Source organism: Pleurodeles waltl, chromosome 12, assembly GCF_031143425.1.
Source record: "Pleurodeles waltl isolate 20211129_DDA chromosome 12, aPleWal1.hap1.20221129, whole genome shotgun sequence".
NCBI lineage: Eukaryota > Metazoa > Chordata > Amphibia > Caudata > Salamandridae > Pleurodeles > Pleurodeles waltl.
Window position 1 is genome coordinate 619,260,662 of NC_090451.1, and position 12,436 is coordinate 619,273,097.

At 45.3% G+C, this 12,436-nt stretch overlaps 1 protein-coding gene across 3 annotated transcripts in view; it reads right to left on the reverse strand.

Annotated features, from left to right (window-relative positions):
* POLR3C (RNA polymerase III subunit C) overlaps positions 1-12,436 on the reverse strand; it is a 177,676-nt gene that overhangs the window by 35,625 nt on the left and 129,615 nt on the right. For all 3 annotated transcript variants that reach the window (XM_069217943.1, XM_069217941.1, XM_069217942.1), the window contains 2 exons: positions 7,793-7,894; positions 771-820 (listed from right to left, as the gene is read on the reverse strand). In XM_069217943.1, coding sequence (XP_069074044.1) covers positions 771-820; positions 7,793-7,894 — 152 coding nt within the window. The remainder of the gene's footprint in view (positions 1-770; positions 821-7,792; positions 7,895-12,436) is intronic.

Consider the following 12,436-nt stretch of genomic DNA (forward strand, 5'->3'; position numbering starts at 1 on the left):
CCACCTTTATTATCATCGTCGATGCTCCTGGCGACAACACTGTAGTCAATTGCCATTAGGGCCTATGGTAATGATATATAAAGCTATGTTATTGTACTGTGGGACTTCCATTTCGAAGGCAGCAAATGATCAAGCATGGGAATCTATGAAAGATCCACTACTGGAGAAACAAACAATATTGTCTTTGACAATGTTTGTTAATTTCCGGTTTAAAACTTCTTTACACTTCTCACCATTTGATTACAACTAATCTGTAATCAGTGTGAAAAATTGTTATTTTTGGAGCTCATGCTCACGTACCAGTGTCTCGTTGATCCAGGTGTAAATTTAAAAATGCAAGTTTAATGTGTGAAAGTGCACATCTCAATATTTCATGTGGCTGACGTGGAAGACAAGCCCACAAACAATGTTTTCAATGTGAAGGAAAAATACAAAGAAAAGATATTGGTGTCATTTCCGAATTACCATTTTCCTCCAACTGAAGGATTTTCAAAATCCATATGATCTGCAAGTGTAGCATTAGGTGACACTGCTGTATAAAAATCATAATTTTGTCATGCGTATGTTTGAAGTCCTGGTGAATCGGGTTTGAGGTTTTAAATCTCAGCATGAGATGCCATAAGTCGATTCATGTTGTTATTTACAATTAGTAGCAGAAAATTCATGTAAAACATAGATGCACATTTATGATTAATTGGTCCCAGCATCTTAAAATATTTGGGGGACGAAAATACTAATGACATTCTTTTTAACACTGAAGTACAACTCACTTGTTCTCCTTTGTTTCAAAGTGTCTTCTTTCAATCAGGTTGGCAACAGTCTGGAACAGCACAAAAAGTACATAATTGAGTGATAATATTAGAAACACACTAGAAAAGTAGTAGTATGGCTCACCTATGACAGGACGAACAAGCACTGGCTAAGCCAATGGGTTTCGCCCCTGCGAGAACTATTAGCTTTGGCAACTTTCTTTCTTTTTCCTGTTGGACAGCAGCGTAAGCTGGCAAACATCATGGCAAAAAAAAACAGTGCTATAACGCGGCGAGCATTGAGTGCGTCAGAGTGCTTTTTTGTTTACTTTAAAACATGTTGCACACAGCCTGTGCTGCTGTGCAGCATCTTTAAAAAACATTGCCAAGGCCAAATGAACAAGTTACTTACCTTCGGTAACGAGGTATCTGGTAGAGACTCTATTTAGCTGCAGATTCCTTACCTTAGAATTCCCTGGTGTCAGCTTCGAATACGGAGTTTTTTCAGAGCAGTACCCTGCGCGCGTGCCATCGGGCGGCGTCGTTCGGATCCACGTGCGTCGACCAGCTCCGCGTGCGTCGTCGGCGTCGTTGGAGCTGTCTATGACGTCACGGTTGTCTTTATAGACGCTGTCTCGGCACGCGAACGTCAGTTCTTTTCCACAACTTCCCACGCCAGAAGCGCAGAGTCATGGAAGAACCAACCATTATGTATTGAACCTCTTTAACTGTTTGAAGTAAAACATTTTTCATGCCTTTAAGAAAGGCACAAAATGGCAAGATCAAAAATATACATATGTACACATAAATACATATATATATATGTATATACATATCTACATAAGAAAAATTTCTGCAGAGCGGGGAGGCTTGGGCGGGTGTAAGGAATCTGCAGCTAGATAGAGTCTCTACCAGATACCTCGTTACAGAAGGTAAGTAACTTGTTCATCGGATAGAGACTTCTAGCTGCAGCTTCCTTACCTTAGAATAGATACCCAAGCTATAACCCATGGCGGTGGGTCTGAAGGAGATTTGTGTTTTTTTTTTTTATACTAGGAAGTCCTGCAAGACAGACCGGGCAAAATGCCCCTCTCTTCTCACCTGGCTATCCAGGCAGTAGTATTTTGCAAATGTGTGCAAAGAAGCCCATGTTGCAGCCTGACAGATGTCCACCACCAGTACGCCACGTGCTAACGCAGAGGTAGCAGCTTTCCCCCTAGTAGAATGAGCTCTCAAGCCTTCTGGAGGCTGCTTCTTCGCCAAACCATAGCATATTTTTATACAGAGAACGACCGAGCGCGAAATGGATAGTTTCTGCACTGCCCGACCCTTCTTTGCACCAACGTACCCCACAAAGAGTTGGTCGTCCACCCGGAAACTCTTTAGTGCGGTCAAGGTAGAACGATAATACTCTTTTTGGGTCCAGCCGATGGAGACGCTCCTCTTCCTCAGAGGGATGCGGTGGTGCAAAGAAGGTGGGCAGGGTGATATTTTGGCCCAGATGGAAAGGGGTCTCCACCTTGGGGAGGAAAGAGGCACGAGTTCTGAGAACCACTTTTTCAGGAAAGATTGTGAGATACAGCGGTTTTGATGACAAAGCCTGTAGCTCACTAACTCTTCTGGCAGATGTAATTGCCACCAAAAAGGCTGTCTTAATAGTGAGCAGTCGAAGAGGACAATTATGCAAGGGCTCGAAGGGAGCACACATAAGGAAGGTAAGAACCAAATTAAGATCCCACTGGGGCATAATGAAAGGCACAGGCGGGAACAGATGTACAAGCCCTTTCAAAAACCTCTGTACTATAGGTGATTTAAACAGAGATGGTTGGTCAGGCAACTGAAGAAAAGCTGATAAGGCTGCAAGATAGCCCTTGAGAGTCCCCAAGGAGGAACCCTGCTGGGTGAGAGACAAAATAAACAAAAGGATGTTAGACAGAGAAGAAGAAAGAGGATCAATAGACCTCTCTGAACAGTATGAAACAAAACGATTCCAACGGCAGGCGTAGATCGACTTAGTAGAGGGACGCCTGGCTGCCAGAATGACATCACAGACCTCGGGAGGGAGGTCATAAACCATCAACTGTCACCGCTCAATCTCCACGCATGAAGGCGCAGAGTTGACAGGTTCGGGTGGAGAACCTTCCCCTGCTGCTGCGACAGAAGATCCTCCCGAAGAGGCAGCCTGATTGGAGGACCGATGCTCATTTTGAGAAGCTCTGGAAACAAAACTCTCCGTGCCCAATCCGAAGCCACTAGGATTACTTGGGCCCGGTCGTTCTTGATTTTCTTGAGAACTCTGGGCAGAAGTGGTATAGGCGGAAAGGCGTACAGGAGGCCTGAACTCCACTCACGACAAAAAGCGTCGCTTAGCGATAGCCCCTTGAAAACTCCAACGCGCAAAACTGCTGACATTGCGCGTTCTCTGCGGAGGCGAACAGATCTAACCAAGGCTCTCCCCACTGCTGAAAGAGTCCTTGCGCCACCTCCGGATGGAGACACCATTTGTGATCCTCTAAGCATTTTCGGCTGAGTTGGTCTGCTCTGGCGTTCAGAGAACCTGCCAGGTGTTGAGCCACCAGGGTCATGCCCTGCTGTTCCAGCCATGTCCAGAGACGTAAAGCCTCTTGAACAAGGGTCCACGACCCCACACCGCCCTGCTTGTTGCAGTACCACATTGCGGTAGTGTGTCCGTGAACACCTGCACCACCTTCCCTTTCACAACAGGAAGAAATGCTTTTAATGCTAGCCGGATCGCCCAAAGCTCCAACAAGTTGATTTGGAGCCCGGATTCCGCCGGAGACCAGTGACCTCTGATCTTCACCTCCCCGGATGGCCGCCCCATCCCAGAAGTGACGCATCTGTCACTACCGTTAAATCTGGTTGGGGAAGGGAGGGGGGTCTGCCCTTGACCCACTCGCAGTTCACTAACTACCACTGCAGATCTTTTGCAGTCCCCTCCGAGATCTGAACCACGTTGGTACGATTTCCCTGATGCTGTGCCCATTGGAACTTCAGGTCCCACTGCAGAGCCCTCATGCGCCATCTGGCATGCTTGACCAACAGGATGCAGGAAGCCATGAGTCCCAGCAGCCTCAGAGTCTGTCTCACCGAGATCCAGGATAGAGGCCGAAACATCGGAATCATAACCTGAATTTCCTGGACCCGCTGATCGGGAGGATAAGCCCGATACTGCACTGTGTTCATAACAGCTCAGATGAAAGTGAGCATCTGAGAGGGAGTCAGATGTGACTTCGGCACATTTATAGTGAACCCCAGCAAATGCAAGAGGTCCGCCGTCGTCTGGAGGTGGGTGACGAGAGCCTGGGGAGTATGAGCCTTCAACAGCCAATCGTCTAGGTAGGGGAAGACTGAAATCCTGGACCTGCGCAAATGAGCTGCCACCACCGCCATCACCATTGTGAACACCTGAGGGGCACTGGTGAGACCGAAAGAAAGCACGGCAAACTGAAAGTGCTCGTGGCCCACCTTGAACCGCAGGTAATGCCTGTGGGCTGGCAGGATAGGAATATGGAAATATGCATCCTGCAAATCCAACGCAACCATCCAGTCTCCTTGGTCTAGGGCAGACAAAACCTGAGCAAGAGTGAGCATCTTGAATTTCTCCTTCTTGAGGAAGAGATTGATGTCCCTTAAATCCAAGATAGGGCGAAGGCCTTTGTTCTTTTTGGGAATCAGAAAGTAGCGGGAATAACAACCACTGCCTACTTCTGATATCGGGACTCTTTCTATGGCTCCCTTGGCCAAGAGAGCTGTAACTTCCTCGCGGAGCAAAGCTAGATGGTCCTCCATCAGCCATTCCTTTGTCGGAGGGATAGAAGGAGGGAAAGACTGGAAGGGAAGGGAGTAGCCCCTCCGTATGATCTGCAGGACCCACTTGTCCGTTGTGATGGTAAGCCAGTGAGGGAGATGAAAACAAATCCTCCCTCCAACTGGACGGACATGATCCCCCAGAACCACACTAGGAGGGCTTGGGCGCAGTGGAGGGGGGCTGTGTGGCGGCCGACCTCTGGCCAGACCCTCTGGGTCTGATGGTACCACGACCACGTCCTCTTCTGGGATGCTGTGAAGCCTGAGGACGGTGGCTGAACTGTGGCTGGCGTGGTACCACACCCCTTCCGAAGCCTCTTTTTGAAAGGGGGGGGAAGACGCGGAGTCGACCCTGGCGACGGCTCCGCAGAATCGCGTTCGGAACGCCGACGTTCCCTAGATGCCTCGTCAGCCGACGGGCATGGCAAAGACGAAGTCCGCTTGGACTTCTTCTTCTTGTGCCTCTTACCTTCGGATGACCTCGAATGCGAGGAAGAGGACTTGGGGCTCCGGGAGCGGTGTTGCAACCTCCTTCTACTGCGGGACCGTGACCTCCGCGGAGTCGCGCCGACCGAAGACGAATGTCAGGCCGCAAGAAGCTTAAGGGATCTCTCCCTCAAGGCCTTCAGCGCAATGGCCCGACAGTCGTAGAACGAGGTGGAATCAAGGTCCTTCTCCAGGCACCAAAGACAAACTCGGTGCGGATCAGTCACCGACTTGGTGCAATGACACGCACCACAAGGCTTGAATCCGGTCTTTCTCGAAGACATGACTTCAAACAGTCAAAAAAGTGTCGACAAACCGTCGAAGAAGGGTAGCTCTTTCCAAAACTGCACTTAACCGGCGCGGAAGGAAAAGAACTGCTGTACGCGCGCCGAGATGGTGTCTATATAGACAACCGTGACGTCATAGACGGCTCCAACGACGCTGACGACGCACGCAGAGCTGGTCGACGCACGCGGACCTGAACGACGCTACCCGACGGCACGCGCGCAGGGTACTGCTCAGAAAAAACTCTGGATTCGAAGCCGATGCCAGGGAATTCTAAGGTAAGGAAGCTGCAGCTAGAAGTCTCTATCAGATAGATCTGTGCAAGCTATTTTGCTTTTGTTAATGAATGTTTTTTTAAAGATGCTGCACAGTTGCCTGGGCTGCCTGCAACATGGTTTAAAGTAAATAAAAACAGCACTGTGGCCAGAGTTGACCGTATCTCCGCGCTTTTTTTGTTTACTTTAACATGCAGAACCGTTTCACCTTAGTAAATCCGATTATATCAGTGCATTGACAAGTTTTTTTTTTTTAAATGATAATTTTTTAAACCTGAATCTAGAAAGATTAATTCTTCTCTCAATAGTGAACTAAGAAGCAAGTCAGTTATGTGACCCTTTCGGTGGCCTAGGTTCCTATTATACACAAACCACATTATTGTATATTAAATCAAACACAGGAGAAAGTTTTGCCCAGTGCACATCATGAAGTCCAGTATTTCAAGTCCTCTTATATTTGATAATGGAGTGAAAGTGTGGAAAAAACAACTGCCTGGGGTCACACAATCTGGTAAAGTGGGGAAGCCGGGATTAATCCCAGGTTTTCTGTTTCACACTGTGTAATTCAGTGTATATGTTTCGCTTCTCCTAAGCCCACCTTACCTCCAACACATCCCCGAATCACCCCTCTCCACCAACCGTGAACGCCACCACATTGGCATCAATGTGGCCTTTGGTAACATCATAGACCAAAATATTGGGCCCCGGGAAAATCTTTGTGAGTACCCATGTGTAGAACAATGCATTATGTCAGTGGCCTGGCCACTGCCTAAAGCTTCAAACCAAAAGGGAAAACGATAGTTAGGAAGGTCCTGTTTGGTAAACACAAGCGTTTTGAGGTTTCAAAGAAAACACGGTGTAAAGAATTACCACTGACAAGCTCTTTATAGTCAGTCCTGTGATGTTCTTAACTTCAGCCAATCACCGATGAACCCAGAACCAGCTGGCGCCCCTTCAGTTACCACTGTTGGTGGTGTGTGGAGTAATGTTTCCCGGATGATCCATAACCAGTGTACTCTGCCGCGGAGTAATGCTAAGATTTGTTTTGTAACTGAATTTCATAATTATGACACTTTTGGGCAGGGTTATATCTCTACCATTTTGAAAGATGCGCCCCCAGTGCACTTTCAATGATACTCGGAGTGTGTTCATGTAGTTCCTTGTGGTTGCTCGATAGGACATGAGAATGTTTTACATCAATGGGAAGATCTCGCTGCTCATAGGTCACTAGAATACCTCGAGGCGCTTTTGAAAGGGCGCTGTAAGCTAGTGCACACCTTTATGGGTACACAAGCCAGCTCTGGGCTCACAAGGTGCAGGGCAGTGGACCAGATGGCGGTGTGTAACTAAGCTGGTGAGGAAGGACACATGAGGGTTTAACTGGCAGAGCACAGGCAGCTGACGCAAAGTGTGAAAGCTGCTGTGGTTGCAGACATGTCGGCAGAGAAGTGCCGTATGAACCACTTATGTCACAACTCAACTTCTGCAACTTCCGAGGCCCACTTCTTAAAAAAAACTCGGATGTTTTAATGGCATCAAAGTCTTAAATTAGGGTAAATGAAATGAGAGTGACCAGCAAAGCCACGAATAGTAAGTAATCGGCGGGCTGTAATTCCATTTTAAGATTATTTAATTTTATTTTATTTTTTTTAATCACAGAAGATTTTGTAAGCACAGGGCAAGCGATGTGCAGGCAAAATCTAAAAAGGGTAGACCTACTGTATTTGCCATATAACAATTGGGTAAAATGGTTGTATAATATATCACGATCTTAAAATGATGCAACAAACTTATAGCATTTCCATAGAAGATATTAGACAGAACATCAGAAAACCACAATGTGGAAAAAAGTGCAGTGCCTCAAAATGATACTAAAAACATTAACATTGTTTCAATATGTGAGTGAATGGTATTAACCTACTAGGAAATATTATGCAAACTTGTGGACACTCTGGCTGATTATTTTGAACAATTATGTTGATATTGTATGGCAGTTAATATTCAGATAGTTAAAAATGAAATACAAAAATGAAAAAGAAGACTTTTTTGTGAATGACGTTAGTGTTGATTCATTCTTAGGAGTTTATGATCCCCTAAGTACAGCTAGGATGCTTAACAAATATATTATAACCAAGGCCGTTGATCTTACTGTACATATAGTGCCTGTACCTTGTAACAGCGGTGAAGTAGCATTCTTGCAGTGGAGAGAATATTGACTGTGTACAGGTAGAAAGTCCTGGATGGGGCATGGTCTGGTGTTTTTGGAATCTCCTGGTGGGAATAAAATTAGAGAAAGACATTTATTTACCCGAGGACCCCAGTTTTGGTGGAAATCATGGCTGTACCCTCAAACCTCAATTACGTTTTTTTTTTTTTTTTTTTTTAAATAGGATTTCCTTGATATTTTCCTAGACCTTGATTTTACCCTCTTGCAGCATGTTACAGAACAAGCATTTGCAAAGCAATCAGTCTTGCACTTCCAAAAGTCAGAGCTATTGGATTTGTAAGTGACAATGTCTTTTACCCATATGTTTTGGTTTGGAGTAGTGTGGATGTATGTTGTTTGGAGTGGAATTATGTGGGTTGATTTGGAATTATTAGTTGTGGAACTGTGTGGGGTGGAATTGTGTGGTGTGTAGTGTATTTTTGTAGGTCGGCATATGTGGCATGGTGATTACATAGGGGTGAGAGCTGCACAGAACAGATAGATGGTTGGGATAGGTACTTTGTGCACGAAGTGGTGAATGAACTCCAGACAGAGGAGCAGAAAGAGTGTGTGAGAAAGAGAGAAAGAAGGGGAGAGCAGGCCACAGAGACAAACCCTGTGTATGCAGAAGACACCCGAAGAAGAGGAGAGCATGCGTTTGAGAGACGGAAATTTTGAAAAGGCATGGGAAAGAAACTGTGCTTGAAGACCTGAAGTGAGCCAATTTGGGAGAGGCAGGAAGAGTGTGTGAGAGAGCGAGAGATGAGTGTGAGGGAGAGTATGAGAATGAGAAAGAGAGAGAGAGTGAGGGAAGGAGGGACGAGTGGGAGGAGCACGGGGGAAGGGGGAAAAGGGTAGGCGAGAGGTGGACCACTGCACAGCACGAGGAGGTACAGGAAAGTCGCATGTGTGAGCAGGCAGTATAGAGAGGAGACTGGGAGGGCGAAGGAGGGATGAGAGGGGGCAGTGGAATTGCAAGATGAGAGGGGGTAGTGGGAGGATGAAGGCAAGATGAGGGGCAGTGGGTGTGTGGGGAAGAGATGACAGCGTTGGTGGAAGTGTGATGTAGAGATGGGTTGTGCTAGAATTGTTTGTTGTGTAATTGTGTGGTGTTGAGGTGTGCAATGGAAATATGTGGCCTGGTGTGCTGTGGTATTATGTGGATAGCAAATGAATGGTATTAATTGTGGTGGAATTATGTAGAGTCAGACTGTGTGCTATGGAGTTAATTATGCGGAATGGTATCTGGAGTTGAATATCTTCTGTGCCCCACATAGGGGTATTAAGCACTATACAAATGCTCTAATACGATACAAGCAGTGGAAGCACCTGCTTATGAGCTTAACATGAGCCCTAAAGCATCAGTACTTTATACAAAGAGCATGAGTTTTACAGCTGCATCAAGCGCTCAGGAGTAGTATAAAATACCAAGCAAAGGCAAATAAGCAAGATTATATGCAAGCTAAGCATATACATATCAAGCATGTGTATGTGTAGATTATCGGCGTGCCGACACATTCTGGAAATATAAGAGTGAAATCTGTGTGCAGGGGGTCCTCAGCTACCAAAGGAGATGGTTTAACATATGAGAGGCAGGAATGTGTAATCAAGATGGTTGACCCAACTCTAATTGGAGAACGTGCTCTTGCATGTACATACAAGTGAGTCTACCAGAGATGTATGTAAACAATATGCAGATTGTATCAGTATGTATGTAAACAACATGCAGCTTGTACAATAGTTGTAAGTAAACAACATCTGTGCAGTATGGGTTACATAATGAAAACACGGCTCCCAGGAGAGAAGAAGATGGAAAAGGAGTGTTTGTTACTGTGTTTCTAATTTAAGTGAAGATGCTCACAAAGACGTCACAGATCATGTGTCTTTCCACACTTGCATGACAAGAGAGTGGCCAGCAGGGGGAGTGGAATGGGGAGAGGGAATGGCGCATGTGCTCCGCGCATCATACTTCAATAAACACCTTTTGTAGTTACCTTAGGGAAATGTTCCTTATAACCTGCAGACAGGGTTCTAAACCCGGCTTCTACATTCTAGCATAAACACTGTGGTAGAGGGCAAATCGGGTATATTCCAGTGCCCGAACTGAGTGAGTGCAATGCAAAAAATGTGAAATGTGAAATATGTAAATTATCTAAACAGTACGGTGGCTAGTATTCAAGGCCACTGGAAGTAAGTGATTGTGTGCCACTGCGTTTTTTTCGCATAATTGTAGATTTGTCAGATAATCCTTCATCTTCTGCATAATCAGCAGATTTGAGCAAAAAAAAAAAAAAGTTTCAAGCTTAAACGGTTCAAAAGTTACTAAAAACGCAGCAACGTTTATTGCTGTGCAGTGGAACGCAATTTGCAACCTGGTCACCTTTCTGTTACTTATGATATATTTGGGTGTTGAACTGGTACTACTGAGATGCAATCAATTCCCAGAGAGTCTTAATAAGCGTAGAAATATGTCAAAATAATGAAGTAATACAACCAAAAAGTGTACCGCATTATGCTGCATTATTTAGCTCAATTTACTCAACCATGCCACATAATTTGGCCAAACCCTGCCACGAATTCTAGTGGCCCTGCTATTATTATCATAGTTAGGTGTTGCTAACACCAACCCCGCTCCTCATTGCATTCTGGTTTTCTTCATGTGCTTTTAACCGGACTCGACTTTCCCAATACTTTTCTGTATAATGTACCACTATTTTGAGATGGTCCTTGTCTTGCTCACATGTCGTATGTTGTTATTCCAGAAGCACGACTAAGCTCCAGAAACACAAGATTTCGGCAGATGTGGGCATCTGTGTTTAGTGTAGGGATAAAATAAAGACTATTGTCTGCTTATCACCTATCAATTTCTATAGGGATACAATGTGTAAAAAAAAAAAAACAATGCCTTTGTAGTAGCCGGTTCTGGGGTGACTTGGCTTCCCCTAACTAAGTCGTCACTCCCCTCCTGCCTATGTATCCAGTAAGCTCCTGAAGTGATTCTGTTTCCATTTCTAGCTCAGGATTTGAGAGAGTGGAGTCAATGAACAGATTCAGACTGGCATGCTTTCTCCTATGAGACGAGTAAGGGGAGCTAAGGACAGGCGATGCTGATGAAAGAGGTGCAGTTTGTGGTGTGATACATCAGCTCAGATGTCATCTGTCAGATGTGAGGGTCAAACCATTAAAAGCTAAATGCCTGTGCATAAAAGATGGATCTCAGGTGGATCCAGAGGCCGTGAGCTTGAAAACAGGACCTGAGAAATGCAAAGGTATGCTACTAATAGCCACAGCCACGGACACTAAACAGCTCTTCAGAAAGCGGTGAGGAGCTGAGAGCGTGGGGACCAGGCAGACAAATGAGACTATTATAGAATGAAATTGGGAATGAGCTGTTTGTTATGTCAGGAATGACATTTCACCTCTGGGGAGACATCCATGATAGTTTTACTCCCGTTAACACATTCTGCGATGTTGCATGTAGAAATAGAGTGCTGGACTATGTAGAACCAACGGGTTTTCATAAAAGCAGCCATAGTGCCCATTCCTGTTTGTTGCCGTGTTTTGCTTTTCACTAATGACCAAGCTGAACTACTCATGAGCTGACAAAAAAAATCTTTGGAATGGACTTCTTAGTCCGAAGAAGACATTTATTATTTCAATACGCAAGGTTCCTAAAAGAAGATTAGCATGTTGAAAGCACAGGTTTAAAAATAGTCACCGCAATGAAATGAAAACATGCCAAAATGATTCTCCACTGCAATATACACAGCAAATATAGGTATCTATATTATAATACAAAGCAAATAATTAATAAAAATGCATCACCGTAGGGCCTGTCAGGTGCTTCATCTTTCTCATGCCAGCAAGCCAATGACCCCGTTCGACTGCGAAAGAGAGAGATCTCTACCCTCACAGGAAATCTATATCAGGCATCCAACCTCTGAATCCTGATTGAGGCCACTGACTCTCACTGCCGCACTGGGTCTGTTTTATATCTTAAAAATCCAAAGGAGCTTTCTGGAAAAAACCCTCCTTTTGCGATTCAAACATGCTGGCTAGTTTAGGTATGCTTTGAAAATAACACGTTTGGGTTTGGCCACAATCCCATGATGTCAAGTCAAAGCAAGGTCGTTTCCTGCCGTCTGAGTACATCCTTATCAACCAGAGCCCTTGGTGAGAAAAAGCAGGAAAACAGTTTACAATGTGGAAAATTATAGGCAGCCTTTAACATGTCAGTGTCTAGTGCTAAGATAAAGTCAATAGGCAAAATGAATCTAAGGCTAAACTGAGTCTAACTGGTGAACACTAATGTGACGGTGGGCAGCTAAGCCAAGTGCAAAGAGGTGCAACACGAAGTCAGTGGTCAAAACACATATTTCACTGCATGCCGGTCTAACCGTTGGCCCTCAACTCAAGGCATACTGTTGTAATTGACACGTGTCCTGAATTAAAAGCACCCCCCCATAGCGCAAGGTTGTGTTTTTGCCACAGCTATTGTGAAGTGAACGCTCGACTTCTCTGGTGAATGTGCTCTCTCTGCTCCCTGACTTTGCGTGTGTCCTGCATCAGGAGGAGCACGTGAGACCTCGGGCAGCTGCTGTCCTCTG